Source organism: Rhineura floridana, chromosome 9 (genome assembly GCF_030035675.1).
Source record: "Rhineura floridana isolate rRhiFlo1 chromosome 9, rRhiFlo1.hap2, whole genome shotgun sequence".
NCBI lineage: Eukaryota > Metazoa > Chordata > Lepidosauria > Squamata > Rhineuridae > Rhineura > Rhineura floridana.
In genome coordinates, this window is record NC_084488.1 from 82,289,352 (window position 1) to 82,316,826 (window position 27,475).

The 27,475-nt window shown below is 42.4% G+C and overlaps 2 protein-coding genes across 18 annotated transcripts in view; both read left to right on the forward strand.

The window, feature by feature from the left end:
• The window catches only part of LOC133364485 (uncharacterized), a 54,285-nt gene that overhangs the window by 10,859 nt on the left and 15,951 nt on the right, over nt 1-27,475 (forward strand). For 14 of the 17 annotated variants that reach the window (XR_009757956.1, XM_061585150.1, XM_061585152.1 and 11 more), the window contains one exon: nt 11,191-11,268. The exons of 1 other annotated variant lie outside the window; for it this stretch is intronic. Coding sequence is in view for 13 of the 16 variants with exons in the window: in XM_061585150.1 (XP_061441134.1) it covers nt 11,191-11,268 (78 nt within the window). In the remaining 3 variants the exon portion in view is untranslated. Of the gene's footprint in view, nt 1-11,140; nt 11,269-15,008; nt 15,126-27,475 lie in introns of all 17 variants that reach the window. 2 more of the 17 variants (XR_009757957.1, XR_009757958.1) reach the window with 2 other exon arrangements.
• On the forward strand, nt 6,384-6,929 carry LOC133364488 (small ribosomal subunit protein eS19-like). Its single transcript, XM_061585164.1, has one exon. It carries the CDS (start codon nt 6,459-6,461, stop codon nt 6,894-6,896), a length of 438 nt encoding a protein of 145 aa, XP_061441148.1. The 5' UTR covers nt 6,384-6,458; the 3' UTR covers nt 6,897-6,929.

A 27,475-nucleotide genomic window follows, 5' to 3' on the forward strand; every position in this document is an offset into this window, starting at 1 on the left:
GGGAGACCCCATTAAAGTCCCGCAGGAAGGTGGACCACACTGTCAGGTCAGCCCTAAGAGCGGCTGTCACCCGTGTGCGGTGGTAGGATCGTGATAGGCCAGCCATGGCATCATATACGCGCCGCAGGAAGGCGCGGCCGGGCGCTACAACCCTGCAGGCAAAGTTCAGCTGGCCTGCCAGCCGTTGGAGAGTGGCTAATGTCACCTTGTTAGAACTGACCACCTCTGAGATCTTCTCCCTGAGGGCCCCCAACTTGTCCTGAGGAAGCCTGCAGCATTGGGCCACCGTATCTATCTCGATGCCCAGAAACGTGATAGCAGTGGATGGGCCCTCAGTTTTTTCGGCCGCGAGGGGGACGCCCAGCTCCCCAGCCAGCCCCGCGAAATGTGCCATGAACGCCCTGCAGGTGCCTGAGTCCGCAGGGCCCGCAAACAGGTAGTCATCTAAATAGTGTACCACTGATTGCAAGCCTGCGCGCCTCTTGACCGCCCACTCCAAGAAGGAGCTGAAGCGCTCGAAAACAGAGCATGATATAGAGCAGCCCATAGGCAATGCCCTGTCCACGTAATATTCCCCATCAAAAGCCAAGCCCAACAGCTCGAAGTCCTGTGGGTGGACCGGGAGGAGGCGGAAAGCAGACTTGATGTCACACTTTCCCATAAGGGCCCCAACCCCGCAGTCCCTGACCATTCGCACAGCACAGTCGAATGATGTGTAGCGGACTGAGCACAGCTCCGCTGGGATAAAGTCATTGACTGACTCACCCTGTGGAAAGGACAGGTGGTGTATCAGGCGAAATTCACCTGGTGCCCTCTTGGGAACGAGGCCCAACGGGGAAACTCTGAGTGAGGGGATGGGTGGTGCAGCAAAGGGGCCCAGAACCCGGCCGGCTACTACTTCCTTCTTAATTTTTTCTCTCAGAACTGATTCCCTGCCTTCCACTGACTTAAGGTTGCAGGACATGAAAGGTCGCCTGGGACCTAAATAGGGGATCCGAAAACCCACTGTGAAGCCTTCTAATAAAAACTGGGCATCTAGGACTAGGGGGTAAAGGTGGAGTAAGTGTCGGAGCACGGCAATTTTAATTGGGCTGGGGCCCCTTTCCCTGAGCTGCGCCTGCAGCCCCTGTCCTCCTTGCGCCAGCCGAATCCCTGTTTCCACCCCTGAAGGGGCGGCCCCTGGGGCAGCTAGTGCAGGCGTGGGGGCCCCCACATATGGCACATTCATGTCTGAACCTGCACGGGCTCCGACCGCAAAGGCCACGCGAGCTGAACTCCCAGCAAAGCAGGCGGGGTTGAACCCCCTGCCCCGCAGGCCCGCGGGAAGCAGTTGCTGATGCCTGGCGCGCCAAGAGATGGCCGCTGTCCGCCCTATCGCCTGCCATGGGTCTAGAATGCGCCATAAATTGCAGCCACAGGTCAGCCTCCTTCTTGTCCCAGGGGAGGGATGTATCAAAAGCCGCCCTCATACGGAACGCCTGGTCGTAGTCTAGCCATGCCGTCCCTTGAAACTCCGAGTAGCCCCGGTATATGATATCGAGGTATTTGATTAGTACCGAGGCCCTGTGAGGCTGCCTCTGTATTACCACCCCCATGTAGGTAAGGAATGCAGGCAGCCAGTTAGCCCAAGAGCGCTCTACCCGTCGGCGCTTGGGCCTATCGGGCTCTGCATGTTCTCCTTTATCCTTATCCTTCCCAACCGGCTCCCTGTACAGGAGCGAGAATAGGTCCACATACTCTCCCCTCCATATTCTGTCCTTCGTAGCAGGCAGAAGATGAAAACCCAGTGGGGCAGACGTTTCCCCAAAAGGTATGGCCCCCTCTCTGACTGATCCCAGGGGGTCGGATATCTCTGCAGGGGGGTTGGCAGACAGGGCGGGCTGCTGTCCTCCTTCCGTCGCCGTCCCAGCAGCGAGGTGCCAGACCTGCTCGCAGGCCTCCCTTAGGGGATGCTGCTGCTGTGGCGTAACCTCCCCCCCGCAGGCGGAGGTCCCTGCCTGCCCATATCCCTCGGTTACCGCTGGTGGGGAAAAGGGCCAGTAGGGGTACCCCCAGGGGGCCCAGCTCCACTGCTGCTGTCCTTGTTGTTGTGGCATGATAGAGGACTCACCCTGTGTGCTTTCCGCCGAAGGTCCTTGTGCGGGCTGCATTGTTGGGGCTGCTTGCAGGGTGGGATTTGCGCCTGGCTCTATGCTGGGCGTCCTCGCCTCAGCCCTGAGCCCGGCCTCCAGCACATCCAGTCGCGCTAAGATGGAAGCAACAGCCCCTGCATCAGCACTGTTCACTGGCCGCTGTGTTTTCCCCCGAGACCGTTTGGGTGGTGGGTCCTTCTTCTTCCCTGTCACAGGTTGGTCCCGGGGTGCATTAGGGTGGCTTGAGCCATGTTCTAGGGCTTCCAACCTGGCTAATATGGCCGCCCATGGTGGCCCCTCCCCACTCCTTGCCCCCTCTGCCGTTGGGGGTGGGCATCTCCCCCCTGCTCTGGGGGCCTTTCCCTTCCCTTTTGGCCCCCCTTGTCCTTTCTTGGGCATACTAGAGGGAGATAGGGGGCCCCGCTTGCAAAAAAAAAAAAAAAAAAAAAAGGACGTGATTACAAAGCGTTGTGAAGGAGCCCGCCTGCTTATTCAATACCCCCACCCGGCACCCAATTATCCTGGAGGGTAGCCTAATTGCCCTGCACGTGGCAAGGGTTGATGGTTGGGGTCGTGCCCCACCTCCCCCGCGTTAACTAAAATTAACAATTAAATTTAAAAGTTGCCGGCCAAAGGCCGCCTAGCCTGTGGTCCTCGCCGTGCTGGATCCGATCCTGCGCTGCCGCCTCGTCGTGACTGCCCCAGGATCCTCGCCGCCTAGGCCTTGTTGCCCGCCGCCACTGCCTCCCTGTCTCTCAATGAGGTTGGGGGGGGGCGCTCGATGCCGCCCAGCCACCCTGGCCACAGGAAGCCTCCGGAGGCCCACGTGCGCCGGCAGAGAAGCCGCCGCCGAAGCTGCTGCTGCCGAAATTGCGAAGCTGCTGCTGCCGCGATCGCTGCCAAAGGAACCCCGCCGAAGCTGCCGCCAAAGGAGCCCGGCCGAAGCAGCCGCTGAAGGAAGCCGCGCCGAGCCGAAGCTGCTGCTGCTGCGGCTGCCCCGATTGCCGCCGAAATTCAAACTGGATGGCGGGAAGCAGGCGGGGCGGCCTTAAATAGCCTTCAGCCGCCCCGCCTCCCTGCCGCGTCACACGACGGCGCGCCAGCGCGCCGTGTGTGCACGCATCCCATCCAAGATGGCGGCCGGGACATCGACAGCGGCCGCAAGCTCGTCCCTCTGCCCGGTAGGTCCCAGGCGCGGAACGGGAATGCAAATAAAGTAAAACTAAACAATGGCCCACAGACTGGAAGCGTTCCATATACATCCCAATTCCAAAGAAAGGGGATCCCAGGGAATGCAGTAATTATTGAACTATTGCCTTAATATCCCATGCAAATAAAGTAATGCTCCAGATTTTACAACAAAGGCTCTTACCATATATGCAGAGAGAAATGCCAGACATCCAAGCTGGATTTAGAAAAGGAAGAGGTACCAGAGATCATATCACAAATGTATGTCGGATAATGGAATAGGCCAAGGAATTTCAGAAGGAAATCACCCTGTGCTTTATAGATTACAGCAAAGCCTTTGATTGTTTAGATCATGAAAAACTATGGAATGCTTTAAAAGAAATGGGGGTGCCACAGCATCTCATTGCCCCGATGCACAACCTATACTCTGGACAAGAGGCTACAGTAAGGACAGAATATGGAGAAACTGATTGGTTCCCCATCGGAAAGATTGTGAAACAGGAGTGTATTTTCTCACCCTATTTGTTTAATTTATATGCAGAACATATTATATGGAAAGCGGGATTGAACCAAGATGAAGGAGGTATGAAAACTGGAGGGAGAAATATCAATAATTTAAGATATGCAGACAATACCATACTCTTAGCAGAAACCAGTAATGATTTGAAACAAATGCTGATGAAAGTTAAAGAGGAAAGCACAAAAGCAGGACTACAGTTAAATGTCAAGAAGACTAAAGTAATGACAGCAGAAGAGTCATGTAACTTTAAAGTTGACAACGAGGACATTGAACTTGTCAAGGATTAGAAATACCTTGGCACAGTCATTAACCAAAATGGAGACAACAGTCAAGAAATCAGAAGAAGGCTAGGACTGGGGAGGGCAGCTATGAGAGAACTAGAAAAGATCCTCAAATGCAAACATGTATCACTGAACACTAAATTCAAGATCATTCAGACCATGGTATTCATGATCTCTATGTATGGATGTGAAAGTTGGACAATGAAAAAAGGATGTAAGAGAAAAATCAATTCATTTGAAATGTAGTGTTGGAGGAGAGCTTTGAGCATATCATGGACCGCGAAAAAGACCAATAATTGGGTGTTAGAACAAATTAAACCAGAACTATCACTAGAAGCTAAAATGAGATTCTCATACTTTGGACACATAATGAGAAGACATGATTCACTAGAAAAGACCTTAATGCTGGGGGGAAAAGAAGGGAGTAGAAAAAGAGGAAGGCTGAACAAGAGATGGATTGATTCCATAAAGGAAGCCACAGACCTGAACTTACAAGATCTGAACAGGGTGGTTCATGACAGATGCTCTTGGAGGTCACTGATTCATAGGGTCGCCATATGTCATAATCGACTTTAAGGCACATAACAACAACATGCAATCTTTGCAACTGGTTAAGTGATACACAATAGCAAGCATAGCCAGCATGGTGCCTGCAGCCCTCCAGATGTTATTGGACTACAACTCCCCACTTCCCATCAGACCCACCAATATGTCCAACTGTCAAGGATTATGGGAATTATAGCCCAACAACATACAGAGGACATCGTGTTGGCTACCCCTGCGCTATGGGAAGAAAATTATACTTCTTTAGCCACTGCACATTTTCTTGGCTGGTCTAGTTGAAAAGGTGGCCTGTTTTGTAACTAACAACTGGAAGCAGAAATATTTTGGGAATTATTTTATAGAGGTCATTAAGGATATTTGTGGGGTAGGATTGGAAATCTTCCAGTATTATTCAAATTTAGATGACTTCAGTGGGATTCAAAGTTATTCTAAAAGTCTACTTGATGTCCATGGAGAAAATAAAAGAAGAGATGCCTGCATGGCACTAGTGACAACCAGAGTTAGTTTTTGTTTAAAAATAGTTACTAGTCGTTGGCATTCAGTGAGAAAATATTGGAGAGAATTGCTAGAAAAGGCTGTCCAAAATTGTGTTATTGATGCTGTTAAGGCAGTCATACAGGAAAGTTGTAAAGAAAATATTAATAAATACTACACAGTGATATAGAGACAGCCAAGTATGAAGGATGCCATTCTTAGATCAGTCAGCAAATGAGTATGAAGAACATTTTTATTTATTAATTAAAATATTATTTTTACAGCCCTTCACCACAACAATCACAGGGTAGTCACAACAAAGGATAATATATAGTAAAATCATTAAAATCAATTAACATAAAATACCTACATAATTAATATAGTGGTATATACATAACTGCTAGAGGTGACTTCACTCATTGAAGTTTCGCCCATGAGATTATATTTTCATCATGGCAATCTCAGTAACTGACCAGTTCAATGTTACACATATCAGTTCTAGCAGACTAAGGAAATTCAAGGAACTGTTTGCTTGCTTGTTTGTTTGGTCTTCTATTGGTCTTTCCACTTGCTCTTTTATTGGCATGTCCAGTGCTAGCATTTATTTATTTTCCTTTTGGCATCTTTGGACTTGAGATGTTGGGTAAGTGCATGCCTTTTAAAAACTGTTCCACTTCTCTATTGGCCTATATTGTTGATATTTAGCTGCCTCTTTATGGTTATTTAGCATGTATAGCAGCAAGATGATTAAAATCCCTTTGGGAGGTAGCAGAAAACTCTGCTCATGAATCCTGAGGAATAGGCTATAGAATGCCTTGATCTAGTTCAGTGGTTCCCAAACTTTTTTCCTCCATGGGCCACTTGATAATTGCTGTTGGTCTTGGTGAACCATTTAATGATTTTTCTGAATGTTGTAGCAATTGTAATGCACTGTGTATGATTTTCAGTTATATTTTATTGCTTTTTTATTTGCTATAGTTTACAATTTTATTATGTACATGTTTGATTTTATTTTTGTAAGCTGCCCTGAGTGCCCTATTATAGGGTAGAGGGGTGGGATAGAAATATTTTAAATAAATAAATAAATAAAATAAATAAAATATTCTACTACAATTTGGACTCTATAGAATTCAAACTGTAATACAATAAAATACAGAAATAAAATATAATAAAAATATTGGCAAATAAAATAAAATACAAAAATCAAAGAAGCAATAAATATACAATTTATTGGAGTAGCAGGTGGGTAACCCTGTGCACTCTCTTTTTCCTGCCCGGGAGTGCAGAGGCAGTAGCACGATGCCTGGCATAACTGTAAAAGACGTGAACCAGCAGGAGTTTGTGAGGGCCCTTGCAGCCTTCCTCAAAAAGTCAGGTAAACTGAAAGTACCTGAATGGGTGGACGCAGTCAAACTAGCCAAACACAAGGAATTGGCTCCCTATGACGAGAACTGGTTCTACACTAGAGCTGCATCCACAGCCCACCATCTGTATCTTTGTGGTGGTGCTGGAGTGGGCTCCATGACCAAGATATATGGGGGCCGCCAGTGCAACGGTGTAATGCCCAGCCTTTTCAGCCAGGGCTCCAAGAGCGTTGCAAGGAGAGTGCTCCAGGCTTTGGGAGGACTCAAAATGGTGGAGAAAGACAAAGATGGAGGTCGCAAACTTACTCCTCAGGGACAGAGAGATCTGGACAGGATTGCTGGACAGGTGGCAGCTGCAAGCAAGAAATATTAAAATGAATTTCAGTTCAGAAATAAAGTTCATAAATTTTAAAATTGTGTTTTAAATTGTTTTTAAAATATGTGTTTTAAATTGTATATTTGTTTTAATGTTTTTGATTGCTGTAAACCGCCCAGAGAGCTTCGGCTATGGGGCGGTATACAAGTGCAATAAATAAATAAATAAATAAATAAATCAGTATGAATATTTAATGTGGACATGCTGCAGAATGAAGCTCATGGACCACTGGTGGTTCACAGACCAGTTTGGGAACCCTAGATCAAGTGGTTTTCTGTGAGTGTGAAAGCTCTAATCTGTACAAAGAGTACTGCTATCAAAAGTGTCCCTATTCATTTATGGAAGGAGTAAATCCATGCATGTAAAATGGTTGCACAGAACTGCCTCTTCCATTAAAGTGAGTAGAAAAGGCCACACTTGCAGTTATTCCACTGGAATTTCCATGGAGTTTTATGTTTGGAACAGTTTGTGAGGAAGTATTTATTTATTTATTTATTTATTTCATTTTTAAACCGCCCATAGCGAATAGCTCTCTGGGCGGTGTACAAAAGATTAAAAATACAGAAATACAAAATATCACAATAAATAAACTGAAACAAAGAGATTTAAAATTGTAACATGAAACACATTAAAATGCCTGGGAGCATAGCCAGGTCTTAACCTGGCGCCGAAAAGATAGAAGCGTCGGCGCCAGGCATACTTCTTCGGGGAGGCTGTTCCACAATTCGGGGGCCACTACAGAAAAGGCCCTAGATCGAGTAACTGTCCTCCAGGCTTCCCGATGGGTTGGTACCCGGAGGAGGGCCTTAGACGCTGAGCGAAGTGACCGGGTCGGTTCATAGCGAGAGAGGCGTTCCACAAGATACTGCGGTCCCACGCCATGTAAGGCTTTATAGGTCAAAACCAGCACCTTGAATCTGGCTCGGAAGCAAATAGGTAGCCAGTGCAAATGGGCCAGAACAGGTGTTATATGCGCTGACCGGCTGGTCCTCGTCAGCAGTCTGGCTGCTGCATTTTGCACTAGCTGGAGTTTCCGAACTGTCTTCAAGGGCAGCCCTACGTAGAGCGCATTACAGTAATCCAACCTAGAAGTTACCAGAGCATGAACAACTGAGGCGAGGTCATCCCTGTCCAGATAGGGGCGTAGCTGGGCTACCAACCGAAGGTGGTAGAATGCATTCCTTGCCACCGTGGCCACTTGCGCCTCAAGAGACAAGGAAGGATCGAAAAGAACCCCAAGACTACGAACCTGTTCCTTCAAGGGGAGTGTAACCCCATCTAGAACAGGGTAAGCATCCACCATCTGGGCAGGGAAGGCATTCACCAACAGTGTCTCAGTCTTGTCTGGATTGAGTCTGTTTATTAGCTCTCATCCAGTCCATTATCGCGGTCAGGCAGTGATTCAGCACATCCACAGACTCACCTGTAGAAGATGAAAAGGAGAAATAGAGCTGCGTGTCATCAGCGTACTGGTGACAACGCACTCCAAAGCTCCTGATGACGGCACCCAGAGGCTGCATGTAGATGTTAAAAAGCATGGGGGACAAAACTGACCCCTGGGGGACTCCACAATGGAGAGTCCAAGGTGTCGAGCAATGTTCCCCAAGTACTACCTTCTGGTGACGATCCGCCAAGTAGGAGCGGAACCACTGCCAAGCAGTGCCTCCAACTCCCAACTCCGCGAGTCTCCCCAGAAGGATACCATGGTCGATGGTATCAAACGCCGCTGAGAGATCAAGGAGAATCAACAGAGTCACACTCCCTCTGTCCCTCTCCCGACAAAGGTCATCATACAGGGCGACCGAGGCTGTTTCAGTGCCAAAACCAGGCCTAAAACCGGATTGAAACGGATCCAGATAATCGGTCTCATCCAAGAGCATCTGGAGCTGACCAGCAACCACCCGCTCCAGAACCTTGCCCCAAAAGGGGACATTCGCCACCGGTCTATAGTTGTTCAGGTCATCTGGGTCTAAGGAAGGTTTCTTTAAGAGAAGTAAAGAAAAAACATTCCGTTTCAAAGTTTTAGAAGGAATTGTTACCAGAAGAAGATAATAGAGCGGATGACCAGATACAAATGCACTATAATCAGTGAAACCAAAATGAAACAATACTATTGCTACTACTTTCAATAACAATTTCATAGATAAATATTTCTAACCAATGTACATAAGTAAAACAACTAAGAACCACAAAAGCAAGTCATATACAAAACATCAAAATAAGTAAGACCCTGGTTGGCCCACCTTTAAGATAATTTATATTGGCAGGCATTATGGGGTCAGGGCTTTCTCAATAGTGGTCCCTATGCTAAGAAACCTCCTCTCAAAGGATGTTAGTTGGCCCAGGCTTTGAAAACCCACCCATTTTTAATGGATTTTCATATATATACTTTATTTGGTTATGCTGCTGTTTTATTTATGTTTATTGTTGCAGCTTTGGAAATGATGTTTATGCTGGTTGAATTTAAACTTTACGCTATTGTTGGCTTCATGTATTTTTATTTTTTATTAGAATATTTTATTTTTATGCATCTGTTTTGTGTGCCAAGGTCCAGAAAGCCAGCTTATGAATATTTAAATAATAAATATATAAATAAAATATGTGGACATTTTGCTGTTTAGATGAAAGAACCATGCAGTATTATAATATGTGCACATGTTCTGTCTGAAGTGGCAATGAAAAATTATTATAGCCGTACAAGATACTCACATGAAAATTTATATTTATTATTATTTTATTTATTTATTCGATTTATATCCAGGCCCTTCCTCACAGTAGGAGCCCATAGAATTTCCTAAGACTACAAACTGGTTTAGTGGTTTTCCTTCTGTGAAAATTATACATGGCTGGCTGCAGACTGTGCGACTGATCTCTAGAAATATTGTATAGCCATGCTAGGAGTTACAGGTGAAAATGAAAGGGGGGGACATTCTTTTGTTAAATATTGATATGCCACCCCCAAAAATGCCATTTGTTAAAAAAAAACCTTTAATTTTGCTTAGCATTCAAAGAGAATCAGGGATAAAATGGACCCATGACATCATCTTGCCCAAACACAGGCCCTAAGCAATTATATTTTTGGACCTTAAGCATCACTGATAGAAGACTATTCAGCCTTCAAGGAAAAAGATCCCATAACCATTCTTTGCAGTTTACTCTGATGTCCAATTACTGTTATAATTGTACTTTTCAGTTATTTAAACATAATGGCCTGGTTCACACTTCACTATAAATCACAGTTAAACTAAAGTATGGTTTAAATGTGAACGCAAAAAGTAGAGTGTGTAGCATCCACAAAAGCGAGCAACAAGAGGTAAAAAACCAGGATGCTGAAAGATTTCTGTTGTATTTTCAACTATAATTCCTACCTATTTTTAATATAGTACTTTTGTACATAATAAAGACTCTTTCAGCATCCTGGTTTTTTACCTCTTGTTGCTCGCTTAAATGTGAACGCACAGTGTGCTGGTTCATGCTGCTGAAATCACGGACACTTTGCTTCTCTCACACTCCTGCTGCTGCTTCAGTCAGGAAATAAGCCATGGTAATGCCTGAACCTAGGCTCATGGCTTCCCCTGAAGAAACCACAAGAGGTAAGTCAAGAACAAATCTTGGTTACTGCTTGTGGTTTGTTATGGAGAGAAATAAACCACAAGTCCAGGCTCAGAGGTAACACTAAGTCAGACCACAGCTTGTTTCCATGCAGCAGCAGAAACAGAGAAGGAGCAAAACACCCCCAATTTCAGCATTCTGATTTAAATCAAAGTTTAGTTTAACTATGGTGTAAAGTGACATGTGAACCAGGCCATTGTCTGGGATACTAGGTTATTGCTCTGTCAGTGGAAGGAAGGACTCCTTCCATGTATCCATGAATGGAAGCTCCTTCCATTCATAGAGCAAAAAGGTAGGATCTAAACTACTGCATTTGAAAACCAGTAAACTCTAAAATGAAGATACACAAAGTAAATGTCTTGGCTTTACTGAATTTCCTACCTTTTAAACACCACTAACTTGCTATTTAGCACATGAAAGAGCAGGTCTTATTAAATCTCCTTCTACCAAATGAGAGGAGTTGGAATAAGTATAACACAGAGGTCATGAACTTAACAGTAATCAGTTAATGTAGAAGAAAATAAATGCTTTATTTTTGTATATACTAGTGCATCTGGCTCTATCTTACACATGTATAATATAATTTTATGTTGGCTGGCCTAACTCTCTCTTGCTGTCTCCTTCTTCAGATGTCATTGTGACTGCAACTGGTCTGCATTTGCCTCTTACTTTTTATTAGATCAAGTGTAGCATCAGATTTCGAAACAAGAAAGGAACACATCAAAGTGGGAACATGCACAGATAGACTTCTTAAGTGGTGAGCTTAAGTGGAAGTGATGCTGAATAAAGCTATTCTCAAATTATGCATACTCATAAATATGATCCAAAAATATGCATCAGATCCCATGCATGAGCATGGCTTGAAATATTATCAAGCATGAAGATTATGATGATTTTAAAAATATAATTGAAATTGCCTCCATTTTAAATTGGCTCCATAGACCTTTCAAGGTAGCTTCTCTATTTCATCTTAAGAACACAATGCATATAAATGTGGATAAAACAAAAAAATTGACATCCTTTTTACTTTTAAAGTGCAGTATTGTTGTAAAAGTGGACTGATGCTAAGACTTATTAGACCTGTAAACAAGGGTGAGGTTTAACAATATGAGCACCAAGGCAAAGCTATGAAATATACCTTAGTTTTGCAGAAATGTTACACCAGTTTTGGGAATAAGGTTTAAAGACCAAAGTAGACTTTCTTTCGTTCGTTCGTTCGTTTATATCCTGCCCTTCTTCCCAGGAGCCCAGGGTGGCAAACAAAAGCACTAAAAGCACTTTAAAACATCTTTAAAAAAAAGACTTCAAACATATTAAAACATCTTTAAAAACATATTAAAAACATATTTAAAAATGTTAAAAACATTAAAAAGCAATTCCAGCACAGATGCAGACTGGGATAAGGCCTCTCCTTAAAAGGCTTGTTGAAAGAGGAAGGTCTTCAGTAGGCACTGAAAAGATAACAGAGAAGGTGCCTGTCTAATATTTAAGGGAATTCCAAAGGGTAGGTGCCACAACACTAAAGGTCCACGTCCTGTGTTATGCTGTGCAGACCACTGATAAGACAGTATCTGCAGGAGGCACTCACCTGCAGAGCGCAGTGATCAGCTGGGTATATAAGAGGTTAGATGATCTTTTAGGTGTCCTGGTCCCAAGCTGTGTAGGGCTTTGTACACTAAAATTAGAACCTTCATCTTGGCCCGGAACCTAAAGGGCAGCCAGTGCAATTTTTCTAGCAGCAGGATAACATGTTGGTGATACCCTGCCTTAGTGAGCAGTCTCACCACCACATTTTGCACCAGCTGCAGCTTCTGGACCAACCTCAAGGGCAGCCTCACATACAGCACATTACAGTAATCCATCCTGGAGGTTACCAGTACATGGACAACAGTGGTGAGGCCACTCTTAATAGGTAATAGGTTGTATCTGGTTTTTCCTGAAATAATTACAGGCACAATTATTATAGTAATAATTCTTACTAGGGAGAGAAGGCTTATCTCTACATTCCTTGACAATGGATGGAATGGAGATTCCTAACAACCCCCTTGTGGAGCTTGTAGGAAAAAGTCCCTATTGAAACCAACCAAACTTTTCTTCTAAAGTTTCTACTGTGTGTGTGTGTGTAATCTCACAGTGAGGAAGTGAAGAGATAAATCTCACCTCCCCATGCGCTGCCTTCCCATTAAGAATTGGGCTTCCCCATACCTGTAATTATATTTGGGGTGGGAGAGATGCATAGCTGCATGTAAGTGAATATCTAGTTTGGCCCTTTAAATCAGAGAGACAATCTAGCTCACAATATTCCTCCTTTCCTTGGAATGTGTTTTTACAGAAACATGAGGTCATTTAGATAGAAATATGTTTCATGTAAGACAGGAAATCCCCCTGCAAGGAAATATGACTTGGAAGAAGATGTTGCTATTTAATGAAATCTTCTAGCACGATCGCTATCAAGAAGGAGCTACCTTAAGATTGCTATTACCAAACCTGGCACACCATTTGTTTAACTCTCTTTCTTTCCAACTCATATACATTTTCATGGGCACCATACACACATCCCAACCACTCCAAATGGGAACGAAGTAGAACTTTGTCCTTGCTGAGATAAGGAGCCATCCAGCCTGACTAAAGAAAGCTGTATGCAGAGTAGGGATGGATGAAACTATCAGTTTCAGTTTCTATTTCTCATTTTTCCAGTCTTAAATTCAGGGCATTTTTGTGCATTTTGAATGTTTTATGCATTTTTGTGTGCATTTCTCCTACTTCGTACATATCTATGTGCAATTTGCCTATAATATGCATTATTGCAAGCAATGTTCCCCTTAATAAAATGCACTTTTGTACGTTATTGTCCAAATAAAAAGAACTTACAATCTCCGGAGAAGAGAGTTCCATAGCCATAGTAAACCTTGAAGATATTTGTCTGAGAGCAATTGATATCCAACATCTGGCCCACAAATGGAATAGCTAAGAGGAGACTCTCAGACAATTTTATAAGTTAGTATTTTCTTTCTTTAGTTAGTGTACTTATTTATTTATTACATTTCTATCCCACCTTTCCTCCAAGGAGCTCAATTCTATTTGCATACCATTTTCCCAAAGGCTCAAATTGGTTAAATATTTCCATTAAGGCCAAACCCACACCAGACATTTATTCCACTTGAAACAGTCATGGTTTCCCCCAAAGAATCCTGGGGTTGTAGTTTGTGACGGGTACTGAGAGTAGTTAGGAGACTCCTATTCCCCTGACAGAGCTCCAATGGCCAAAGTAATTTAACAGTCAGCCCCTCTTCCCAGAGAATTCTGCGAATTGGAGCTCTGTAAGGGGAATAACAGTCTCCTAGCAACTTCACAAACTACACTTTCCAGAATTCTTTGGGGGAAGCCATGACTGTTTAAAATGGAATAAAGCTCTGTTGTGGATTTGGACATAAAATCACTAAAAACATAAATTCAGAACACCCAATACAAAATTAAATTCACACAACCATACAAAATTATTTTAAAAGAGGCAAAACACCAAAACCCACTTCACAAGCCAGCGTGGTGTAGTGGTCAAGCCATGAAAGCTCAGCTCACAAGGTGATCTTGGGCCAGTCATCTTCTCTCATCCTAACCCACCACCAGTGGAGACTGGTGGCTCCATTGTCAGTGGGGCCCCAGATAGCTCCTTGAAAGTTCAGACTAAAACCAGGAGCAGATTCACTGCTCCACTGACATCAGAGCCACCAGTCTCTGCTGTCTACCACACAGGGTTGTTGCAAGGATAAAATGGGGAGGAGAGCACCATGAGCTCCTTGGAGGAAAGACGGGATATAATAAATAAATACATAAATACACAAAATCAAAGCTATAAGGCAGGTGAAGATAACATGAGGCGACTGCTCCTGTTTGAGCTGGAGGCACTCCCTCCCCCATAAGGTCATCTACCATCAGTTGCCCTGTAGGATGGACCCTGATGAACTTGTTATGTTTTGACATTATTATGATTCTATGAATGTATTTGGATGTTACCTGTAAGCCTTCATGGAAGGATTTGTCTCCTGAAAGGCAGGATAGAAATAATCATAACCGTATTTAAATAAAAACTAGTGCAGCAGCCATTCAAGAAAACCTAACACCAAACAAAAGCATAGGAATGTTTCCATTTGCCTTCTATAAAATTTCCATCAGGTCCTTTTAGAGGGAGAGCTACACACTACTGATACTGTCAAAACTTGAGAGGATATCATAAGAAACTGGTTAAAGGGTCACTTGCTTTATTATGTATGGTGGTAATTTATTGTTTATGATAGTGACAATGACCTCCAGCAATCTTTTCCTGTCACTTTTATGGAATGCTTGATACATATATTCTGTTTTGTTTTCCCTCCATTGCATGACAGTGAAAGACCTTTATTTGCATATGTTTCTTTGTACTCCCCCTGAAGACCTTTACTCCAGGTCTTTTGGGAGGGGGTGTCTTTGCTTTTTATGGTTCTGTTACCTTTGTTTCAGTAAAAGCAAACATGAAAAAAACTTGAGAGGATACAAGGCACAAAGCTCTCCATTGAGGATCTTGGACCCGGTTTCTTCATCTATGTTAACCAATGTTAGAGCATGCACTATGCACAGGCAAGCTATTCTGAATACTTTTTATTTTTTAAAAAAATCAACCAATCCCACTGAAATTATTTTGTTAAAAAAATATGGGTATTTTTTGGATTAGTCTGTGCTACGCTCACTTCTTAATTTAGATTTGGTGTTTCTTCCAAGATCAAGAATATTTTAGTCATTTTTAACCTGGAATTTTCCTTCTCCCAAGACCTCCCATGTTTTTAGACTGGATTTCCCATCATCATTACTATCACCGATTGGAAATGCTTATCTTGTCATTTTTCTTTAGAAATCTTTATCTGTGGATGAATAGTTTATATTCTAATTCATGTCTGGTAAATAGTGAAAGGGAAAACAGTGTCGGAATGGTATTTTCCAATTGTTCTGTTGATTAAGAAAAAGAAATAGATAGCCATCCTTAAGCTATGGGAATCTTAAGCTATGGGAATCTAACCAAGGAATCTTGCTCCTCAGTGAGAGGTTTTGAGACTCACGTCTGGTTGGAACTCATTCCTTATGACGGGGCAGCCAACCTGATACCTTCCAGATGTTGTTGGACTCTATCAGCCCCAGCTAGTAGGACCAATGATCAGGAATCATGGGAGCTGTGGTTCAACAATCTCAGAAGGGTACCACGCTGCTACCCTTGCCTTATGATATGGAATGTTTTCCTCCAATCTCATATTTTTTGGGGGGGTGTGTGGACTGGTTGTGGTTTCAAAGCAATGATGGCAATGCACAGCCATACTGGCACTATATAAACCCAAAAGAACTGCTTAGATGAGCCTTGGCACAGAAAACAGGTCCCCAGGCAATGCTGTGGGTAGTTCCAGCTCAAATTCTATGAGGCAGCAACACAGAGATTTTAATTAACAAGAGTGCTGAAAGCAGCATTCATAGGACATTAATTGGATGTGAGAAGCTGAAAACATGCCTCATCCGCTCTGTGCCTACCAGCAGTATCCTATAAACTATGCACATTTTTGCATTATCATTTTATTTGCTTCATAGTGCATATTTAGTGCTTTAAGGACATATGTGTAATGGGCCAGCCTCCACTTGATCTTGTAGGAACACATCATCTACACAAGACCCAAGGGCTTTATAGGCCCCTTCCAACTCTACTAGTCTATGATTTTATTAATCACCTCTATTGCTAAGTGCCAGACCCATCTTCCTGAGCTGCAGAATTCCATGCATCATTGTAGGGCCCCTTTTCCTGTTTCCCCACCTGCTTAGTCTGGCTCGAATTTCCAGAGGTGCTTTATCCACTGCCATTCTCTGAAATTTGCTGTGTAAGTTTGTTCTAGTAATAACTACTTGCTCTGAACTTTTAAATGTCATAGACTGCATTCCTGTACCCACTTACCTGGGAGTAAATCCCACCGAATTCAGGTTGGACTCACAACACACATAGATAGGATTGAGGTACAAAACAGGTTTTGAGTGGTCCATGATATAAAATAGCATGAACAAGACAAAAAATCAAAACATTTAATGAGAAAGTAGTCATGTATTACTATACAGACTAATCCTCTTATCTTCTTTGCTAGTACAGAGATGTCCCAGTAGAGTGATTGACTCCAGTACATAGACTCTTCATGTAAAGATCTCTTACACCCACAGAATTAACCCATTCAATTCACTTATGTCTGCATTACTTTGGATGCTTAGTACTAGTCCTTTCTTTGAGGTTAATTGGAAAGACCATTTAGAGCAAGATACTATACAGAGAGAAGTTCTTATACAGGGAGAAGTTATTGTAAAAATCACATCCATATGATCCAAATTTAAAGCAAGAATTGGTTCAACACAACATCACCATGCCTGGATGCATTTTCTGTCCAATGTGATAAATAATTGGGTAGCAAGCATACTGCAGGATGACAGTCATGTGGTTACTGAATTATTTCAGCACACAAAAAAGCAGGCCCCTGTCAACATGCCTTTGGTTAGTCTAGTGCAATTGTACAATCAGAAAATGGAAAAAATTATAATATTTATACTAAATCATGCATCAAAACATGAAAACTTCCACTCATGAAAAATGGCCAGACACATTTATAATGAGTCTCCTTTGTGAATAAAGGTCAATGCTTTAGCAGACAGGTTATCTAACAGACAAATTGTTCAGTTATAGAAAAGCAGGAAAAGTTAAGACTATATTTTGCATGGTCAGCTGTCATCTAAAAACACAGCATTTTTGCATTGTCAGCCGTCATCTAATAACAGCATTCTACTTTAGGTGGTGCTGATAATGTATTCAAATGGTTTAAAAGGAACATAATTTGAGAGAGGAAAATAACAGGACCTAGGTATTTGGCACTAATTGCAGACGTCCACATTACAGTTTGAATAGCAGTATTCTTTTGGGGCTCTCACCTTTCTGAAAATCTTGAATGTCATCCAATAAAGAGGATGTTTGCACCATCTTTAGAATTCTGAAATATTTTTTCCAACCTCAGTGACATGATGACATATTGTAGAGCAAATTATGATGTAATATTCCAGTTGGAAGCATTTTGCATTAAAATAAAAAAGCAAGTAAGATTCCAGATATTTGTGCAACATAAAATGAAAGCTTTCTGTTCCCCCCCCCAACTAGTGCAATTAGCATACCAAACCATGGTTTAGTAACAGAAAAACCATCCTGTTCTCATGTACTCCCTCTTCCCACATACACACTACTTCAATTAATACTTCCTGGTTTGATCAAACATAGTTTGTTGTTACATCTATTCTAGCAAAGAATGGTTTGTACTTCTTGGCTCCCAATCTGGATTGCAAATCATCTTCAAACTATGGATTGCAATCCTACTTTTGACAGCAAGTGCAAACCATAGTGTACTGGTTCAGATGTAATAGCAGACAATACATTGATGAAACCAGTAATTATTTGTAATGTGTGAGGGACAGCATGTGAGTACAAAGCCCATTCCTGTAGTGCTAAAATGATGATTTGAATTTACATCAAATCAAGTTTATATTGTTTGGGTATTCTGCAGAAATTAGAGAGCCATGATACAAGGTGAATAAAAAACAACTTCCGTTTTTCTTTGGTTCTGTGCTACTGGTGCTATTGAAATTTGCATTTCAAAATAAAGCATTCATTGTTCTGCAATGAATGAAATGATGTACAATAAAGTTAATTCTGATATCTTGGCTAGCTGAACTGCAGTGTCAATTACAATGGAAAGTATAGCAGAAATAATATCTGATCCACTGGATGATACAATGACCTTCACTTTGAAAGGTAACTCTTCCCATCATTTTTCAAAGCGTGATCCAAAGCAAGACATGAATCATCTTTCTTACGAATAAAGTCTGAAGCACTTGATAATTCTTAATTTAGAGAGAGGGAGAGAGATAACTGCGGTAACAGATGTTCATAAAAACCTGAGTGCTGTGAACCAACTAAATAAGAGGAAAATTACTCACTTGACCCAAAGAGCCACTGCGGGAGCTCTGAATGGGAAGTAGGGTTCTCTGAGTCCCCCTTTCCAACTTCAGCCCTCCACATTATCCAGCAAATTGCTCCCAAAACTCACTGACCTTCAGGAAGGCCACAAAGGCAAGTCCAAGGAGCTGTGGCTGGAAACAAAAAGGAAAGTTCAGTTCATGTGCAGAAGGACTCACACATGCCTAAAAAACTTTTTTGATCCCAGCCTCTGTTCTGCACAGCTATCCATGTGTAATACTCAGGCAGGGCTTTGAATAGCATGGGGCACCAAAAGTTTTACTTTGTTTGGTTACACCTCCCATCATCCCTGACCATCGGCTAAGCTGGCTGGGGCGGAGAGAAGTTGGAGCCCAACAATTTATGGAGGGCACCATGTTGGCTACCCGTGCTGTATTGGAAGTACCAGTAACGTACGATTTAGCATTCTGTAATACAATGTGTAACAAAAGGATGTATTTCTGGATTTTTCTTAAACCAAGAGAAGATTAGTTTCAGGATTATTTAAAGTGAAATTTCAACAATTTCTTGAAATTTATTGTCCTCCTCTATGGCATACATATCCTATCTATGACTCCATCCTGTATCAGCCATTTTGCTGGTGTTTCTTTGCTGACAGAACAGCTCCACTGGTGTATCTGAGGAGTTCCATCAGCATGCCTGTCATGGTGTGGGTGTGTCCGGCAAATCCTGCATCCCCTCTGCTGGGGGATCTACTGTATAGGATTGCACCCTTAGCCCTAACTATCTTTAGCTGAATTGTGACTGTTCTATTTTCTGATAATAAACACCAAAAGGAACACAGCTATTCAACACTTTTCATGCAGTTTTAGGCTTTATTCCCATATTAATTAAACCAGCTGAGATTCTGCTTGCACCATTTGTCTGCAGAGAAGTTATCCTTCTCAAGTATCAAACAAGAAGGTCACACAGACCCTGCTCCATTTCTTACTAGTTGATGATCAACTGAGTTAGTTATTTATGCCATTCTGCACAGGAAGGGAGCTATTAAGAGGCACAAGGAGTTTGACCAATACACATTGGTAGGCTTGGGAAAATGTGAGGGGAACAGGACAAGAGTTTAGCCAACATGAATACTTTCACCAACCTTCCCCCAAAGTAATTTGAAGAGATGTGGGAAGAGGAAGGGTCACAGCCCGGTAACAGAGAACATATTTTGCATGCAGTATATCCAAAGTTTAACCCCAGTAGGACTAGGAAAAAGTCCACTCTGAAACTCTGGAGAGCTGCTGCCGGTCAGCGTAGACAGTTCTAAACTAGATGTGCCAATAATTTGACTCAACGCAAAGCAGCTTCTTAGGTTCTATGTGGCTATGGCCAGCTAAGCCTTCGTCATGCTCTCTTGCTTCTCTGACAGGGTAAGTGCATAATAAGAGTGCACTTTTCTATCACACTATCTTTTTAGGCAGTCATTTCATGCCAAAAAAGACATGCGTGTGTGTGTGTGTGTGTGAAAGAGGTTTCTGAAGTGTACCACCGATCATTACATGTGTCACAACAAGCCCGACCTTTTAGCTTTGCTAGATTTGTTAACTCACTTATACTAACAGATTTGATAGGAGTCTCTATCATAGGATTAACTGTATTAAAATTAATGGGACTATTTCTGGTGATCTGATCTACAGTCAAAGCACATCCCGCCAGTGGTAGCTGGTGGCTCCATGTCATTGGGGCAGTGGAATCTGCTCTGGGTTTTAGTCCAAACTTTCAAGGAGCTGAAGCACCTTGGACAACTCCTTGAAAGTTAGGACTAAAACTGAGAGAAGATCCACTGCCCCACTGACATGGAGCCACCAGCCGCCACTGCACCCCCCCCAACAAAACAGGAGTGGGGAGTTTCTGTATCGCTTTTTGCAGCCAACAATCCCCAGCAATGTATGCCTCTGCATAAGTAATGCTATTTTTTAGATGTGGGTGCCTAGAAGTGGACTCCCCAGGAGTTGACCAGGAATTAGGACTGGAAAGGACCGAAGGCAAAAGACAAGGGGAGTTGTCAGCTAAGTGGATGAGCATCTTTGCTGTGCTCAGGTCAGTTGGGTCGGTAAGATGCCAGGGAGTGAAGAAAGAGCAGTTGGAGAACGCTATGGCTCCAAGCTACTAGAAGGCAAGGGATGGCTGGGAAGAGAGAGGGAAGCAAGAAAAAGATACATTGGAGAAGGAAGAGGGCAGGGCATGAGCTAAACAGGGGGCTCCTGGAAGAGGAGCACTGAGGCTACTGTGAGCTGGCTGCAAGCCAGGAGTCAGAGGTGGCAGGAGGAGGCCTAGCAAAAGCTCCAGCTAGGGTTTGTCCCCATTAAGGGATGAGGGGATCCTGAGGTGAGACCCAGTGCTACATCACCCAGAGCCTTTGAGGGTGTGGAGGGTGTTGCAGTTCTAAGCCATGAGATGAAGGAAGAAACAGGAGACAGTACTCTGGGGATGAAGTCAACCATCAGGCCTGATAATGAAGCTAAGACAAATAAATCTATATATGGTTGAATTCTATGTTGAGTGCTGGCAGATCTGTAAGACGAGTGGTGAATTTAAGGCCTGGGAGCCAAAACTGACTTCCTAGCCTCTCTGTGTGTCTCTTGGGACTCTCCCCAGGCTATACTTCCTTCTTAGCCATACTCCCTCTTCCCAGGCCACACCAGCCCTATATTGCAACCTCCTTGAGTATTTTTGTCTGGCTGGAACATGCCCTTGAACTCTAATAATACCTCTTGTTTGCTTGATAGAGAGGGGTGTGTGAGTGTGTGTAACTAGCCTACTGCAGACAGGTAAAGTTTACATTTGTTGCCCTGCCTACTTTTGCCTCTGACCCACCCAACACTGCTGTATGGCCCTCAGAGGGAATCTGGCCCTCAGTATGAAAAAAGAATTCCCACCCCTGATCTAAGACATTGATTGCCAAAAGAGTGCAGAATCACATGATCTAGAGTTGCCACCGGCTAGCCCTGACTCAACTGTGGGCAAAAAAAGGGCCTCAGTTTTGCACTCAAGTGCCCAGAGGTGGCAATGGTTGAAAGCTATGTAATACAGAGGCAAACCTTTTGATTTAGAACTAAAGAAGAACTAAAAAAAGATTTTCTTTACATCTAAAATGGTACTTCCTACACTGAAATTGTATTTCATTCCCCCTGACAGAAACTTCTTTTTAAAGACATTTCTCTCCAGAAGATGTTTCTTTAGAGTGGACTAAATTACTTAATGTTGAGCTCAGTTAATTAAAATAACTGCTCTTGGAAAAATGGCAGCACACTTATTTTCAAATTAATCGATGTACTCTGGCTGACCTTCCAGCCTTTGAAATCTTGCCCAGTTGTCTGCTTAATGATCAAAACTGGACAAGATTTTTTTTAAAACCACTGGAAAATCCAAAGCCAATAAATTCTCTTGTGAGCATCTGCAAAATGATGTGTGTGTGAATACCAGGACCCAACTTGTTTCCCAGTGAAGATCTATTAAAAATTATACAAGCTGTTTATCTTTTCCTGAACTAGGTAACAAATAGAAAGACTCATTAATCAAAGTTCATTTAACAGAATATTTATACAGCTGAATGGTTAAATGGGGCATAAAGAGTAGATGTGAGGTGAGAACTCTATGTTCAAAGCACACTTGTATCCTGGGAACTATTTAAAAACAGATGCATTTTAGTCATCCTTTGGGGTTTAATTCATAGATTAATCAGCTGGTTTTTAACTGATTAATCTGCATGGACCAATTTTAATCAGCAAGTCAGAGTGGACTTTCTTATTTGTACACTATTTTGGATGTGGTACATTACTGTATAAGGGAGAGGACAAAATTTTTAAAAATGACAATTCCTTCTAACAAAAAGTACAGCTTTAATTTATTGAATTGAGGTTATCCTTACAAAAGGCACCTGTATTGAGGTTTTAGTAATATGGTGACTCAAATTTAAAATTTATTAATTAAAGAGCAATTCTAATCCCAGATCTGCTGGCTGGAGGGTGTTAGGATTTAAATTATACTTTTATTACAACTTTTTAATGTCATAAACTAAGGGGTTTAATTAGGAGCACCAAAATACCTAGTTCCTGCACTACATTCTATATCAGGGTCCACCTGTTTGAAGGTGCCATTTAGAAATTCAGACATTCTGCTCCATCTGCAAGCTAGAGAAGGTAATTGGTTAGGAGGGGAAAGAGCTCAGTGCATTGTTATGAAGAAGCCTTTTGCATGTACATGTCTAACATCAGTGGACCACCACAGTAAGGCCAATAAGATGGGGGTCTATGGGATAACCATGCAAATATTTAAGGACATAGGTCACAGGTGAAGGCCTAATACCTTAGATTTGTTTCAGAATGTTTCCTTGGCCTCCAGTACCATGATATTTCTTTTTGAACATCTGTGCATAGAACAATAGGCCCACGCTAATGATGTTAGAGAACTTCAATTCAGTTCACATTGAAAGCCAAATATATAAAATTCACACTTTCCAAAACAATAAGAGGACTGAAACACAGTCATTCTTCAAAATTCACACTTATCCAAATTTTGCCATGCAGTTCTCCAACCAAACAATGTTCACATAAATGCATATATTGGGGAGAGTCTGCCTGGATCCTTATAAGGAAGAGCTACAAACTGAGAGGTACTACTGCAGGGGTGAGACTGTGCTGGGACCATTGAGGAGCAAGCTTTTCTCCTTGCCCTGCCCTGCCCCCTCACCCCTGCTCTTTCTGACATCTTTCTGGGGACTGCCCTTTACCAGGAAGATGAATGTATTTGGTTTTAGTTGTTGCTTTTCAAACATGTTAAGATTCTTTTGTCTTAAATTTTTGTAAATTGTATTGTTCTTTTTTTGCTTGTATTTTGTATTTGGGGGTCTTTTTGGCCAAAAGGTGTCACAGAAATAAAACATAACTTAAATATCTCAGTGAAAATAGCATACAAAATGCATTATATTATGAGAAATTGCTTACAAAAATGTGCACATTAGTCAAAACCACATATAAAAAGGTGTTTATTAGGAGAAATTTGCACTAAGATGCTGAAGAATTTTCATTAGAATTTAGAAAAAAATAGCAAAATGCTGCAGAAATGAGAACTGAATTTAAGATTGGGAAAAAAAGAGAGAAACTAAGAGAGCTAAGAGAATCCATATCTAGCTCAAGCCCAACATCAGCACCTACCATCTTCAGGCAGCTGTCAGTGACATGGCAAGGCTCACTGGCACGGACACCTACTCAGGTCCGAGTCACTGGGAATTATTTCCCACATGCCACCAATATAGCAATGCTCCAGACCAGCCTTTCCCAACCAGTGTGCCTCCAGATGTTGTTGGACCACAATTCCCATCTTTCCTGACCATTGGTAATGCTGGCTGAGGCTGATGGGAGTTGTGGTCCAACATCTGGAGGCACACTGGTTGGGAAAGGCTGCTCCAGACCAATGCTCCAGACTATTGTGGTAAATTGAAAATGCCTGCTCATAGTTGTCTACTGCTACTGTGACCAAGTAAGCCTATTGTCAGTGTTTCTACGAACTTGGAGCCTACCCTGGATGAGTGCATAACGTCCTTAATGACTTTGTTTCCATTTGCTAGATAGGCCCACTAGAAGTGACATGGGCGACTGGGATACTCCACCATGAACAATTGTGCGGGGTGATGGCTGTTATGGCTAGTATACCAATTAGACTTTTAATAAATTAGCAGAGTTTAGCTTAATGTAGCTTAATGTAGCTTAATGTAGCTTAACTAGTGCTCTGTGCTGCATGGGTGTGATTTTAGCTGAGAAAAAGCGAGCTTTTATCTTGCTTTCAGTCACTCAGACTTGGTTTCAAAATAAGAAAATACTACTTTATTAATGGAAATACATACTGGACAGGAAAGGTGCTACTTCTATCTAGCTAACTAAGTTGGAGGTTGCAATGACCATGCTTGGACATTGCCCCTCATGCTAGAGAAGAGGAGACAAAGAGAATATGGCTCCTTCTCTTGCGGTGGTCTATGCACAGAAGAGAAAACAGGAAGGTGAGTCAGAGATGAGAACAGCTCCCTGAGACATATCAATTTCAGAGCTTGGAAAAGTTTTTAAACTACAACTCCCATCAGCCCCAGCCAGCATGGCCACTGGATTGGGCTGATGGGAGTTGTAGTTCAAAAAAGTAACTTTTCCAAGCTCTGATCAGTTTACACGGAAGGGAGACAGACAGAGAAGATGAGCACAGGTCAGTGGTAGCCTAGCCAGCTATGAGGATTATCTCTTGATCTCTTTCCCCACGCAAAGAGGACCAAATGGGAGCTGCTCTTGTCACACTTCTAACACTGTGCTCTAAAGTTCAATATTCAAACCAAGTTTAACTTTGGGCACTGAGGAAAGTTTCTGGTGCTTGTTCTGAGGCCCATAAATTCTCTTGACAGCCCCATAAGTAGCAAATATTTCTTCCTACCCATATACAGAAATGGAAATATTCCTCAGTCTGTCCTGTTATGCATTTTGTGTAGATTTCAGACACAATTAAAATTCTCCATTGTCTTATAGTACAGTATGTCTGTTTGAGCAAGTTTCCGCTACAGTAATCTACGTTAGATTCCTATCTCTAGCCTCTCATTTATCAATATCCCTATTAGTGTTTACCTCTACATAAGTACTTCCTCCTCTTTTGATAAGTGGGCTATTGTTAGGAATGGCATGTGGGTTTTTTAAAAAAGTGAGCAAAACATGCATACCTGTTCAGAGAGCAATGATATTGATAGGGTATCAGTGGGGGAAAGGGTGTGGACCAGAATTTTGAGACATATGTGTGAGTGTGGCCCAGTTCAGACACCACACCAAACCATTGTCAAGAAAGTGTAACTTTTAGTCAGTGTTATGTCTGGACTGAGAAACCAAAGTCAGAAACCATGGTTTGAAGTGAATTCGGCATGCCATCATTTGGACTAACTAATGTTTGGCATGATGTCTGAGTTGGCAAACTACAGGTATGGTTGTTGTCTCTCTCCAGAGGCCACTTCATCTAGAAACTGGTTTACTGAGCAGAAATAAAACACAAAGAACTCTAAATCAGTGGTTCCCAACCTTTATGAGTATGGGACCCCCTTTATAAGCTTAAAACCTTTTGTGACCCCCTCCCCCCAGGGAGGCAGGGTGGCTGCCAGGAAGGAAGGGGGAAAGCAGCCTTTCCTTGCAGCCTTGCTTCTTTTTGCTTCACAAAAAAAGCCGTCTCCTCTCATTCTGAGTAAGGGTGTCGTCAGCAGCAGCAGTGCAAGGAGATGGGAGTCAGCGATAGTATTCCCCTCTTCTTCCTGGTAGCTCCACCCTCAGCCTCCTTTGGCATCTGCCATGTGTTCTATAGGCAGATGCCTGCCCTTGGTGTGCCTGAAAGACACTCTGGCACTTCAGCAAAAAATCCTCCCCTCTTGTTTGGGGCAAGGGGGAGGTGTCATCTGCAGCCGTAGTGGGAAGCAGAAAGTGTCCAGGGAGTAAAGACTAAAAAAATAATAATTCATTTATTTACTATTTGTGGCCCCCTCTGATTACTTTGTGGCCCCCGTGGGGGTCACGGCCCCCAGGTTGGGAACCACTGCTCTAAATCATTATTTGATTTTATGTTTGGAAGTTTAAACCATAGTTTGGCATGATGCCAGAACTGAATTCATTATGTATGTCAGAAGAAACCAACATGTTTCCCTCCAGATGTCACTGGACTACAACTCTCATCATCCCCCAACCACTGGCCATGCTGGTGGGGCCGTTGAAACATTTGTCCAAATTACCATACAGAACATTATAGTAAAGTTTGTATCTTATATTCACTTCATATTTTTTATTCATTTTGTATTTATATCTCACCAATTGGTCTTTCAGTAGGCTTCCAAAAGCAGCTTACAATAAAACCCCAAGAGTATTAAATATAACTCTGCATAAAACCACAATAAAAGAGCAAAAATAAAATTACAAGCATCTATAAAACCACATTTAGACACAAGTCAATTACAAACAGCTAACTAGTAGCTGCAAATTAAAATCAACCTACAAATTCCAAAGCCTTCCAATAAAAAGTGTTTTTTTTTAAAGGGACAACCCCCTCCTTTTTTTTTTTTAGTCAGGAGGAATTGCATCTGGCAAATTTCCCTAAGAAGTAAATTCCACAGTGAGTAAAAAGTCCCTAATCCTAAAATATACACACAACGCTCCCCCCGGCTCAAAAGAAGATCACTATAAGTATACGATGCACAATAGTGAAGCTAAAAAACAATGTCTAATGCAAAGATATTTATACTGTACATGCACAATAGTGACTGTATAGTTAAGTTACAGAGGTCAAACTGAGTTCCACCGTTATAAAGCCTGAATGTTCTACATGTTAATAAAACAAAGACAGGTTGTCCAAACTGTTTGAACTTACAGACTTAGTGCCATAACCTGACCAAATTTCAAATGGATCTGTTACGAAAAGACTGAGATACAGCAGTTTAAACATTCCCTTCTTGTGCAAATCAAAATTTCTCCTTTATAAGTCCATATTTGCCCAGGCACAACATACCAAGGTGTTTTCCTTGCCCTGTTTACTATGTAAAAATTCTGAGGGAATAGCAAAAGTCTAGTGCTTCCTGTTTTGATTTAAAAAATAAATTGTTTGTTTATCATCAAGTTATAACATTTTTATTTTGAAACAGTGCTCATCAATGCATTTTCCAGTGCTGCCATCTAGTATAACAGTGCCTCTGCTGAATGTCCCAGAAGACATTTCTTCTCTAAATAAAGATGGCTGCCAGAAGACTGGTGACACCATACTTAAAGTCTCCTAACAACCTCCCCAGTGGTTTCATGTAGATGTTACACATCAAGATCAAACTTATGACACTTTACATGATTCCTGTAGATTGTAGCATCACCACACAATACTACCTTCTGGAACCCATCCACAAAAT

Excerpts from the sequence above, each read along its gene's own strand:
- LOC133364488 (XM_061585164.1), top strand. The coding sequence starts at position 6,459 with ATGCCTGGCATAACTGTAAAAGACGTGAACCAGCAGGAGTTTGTGAGG.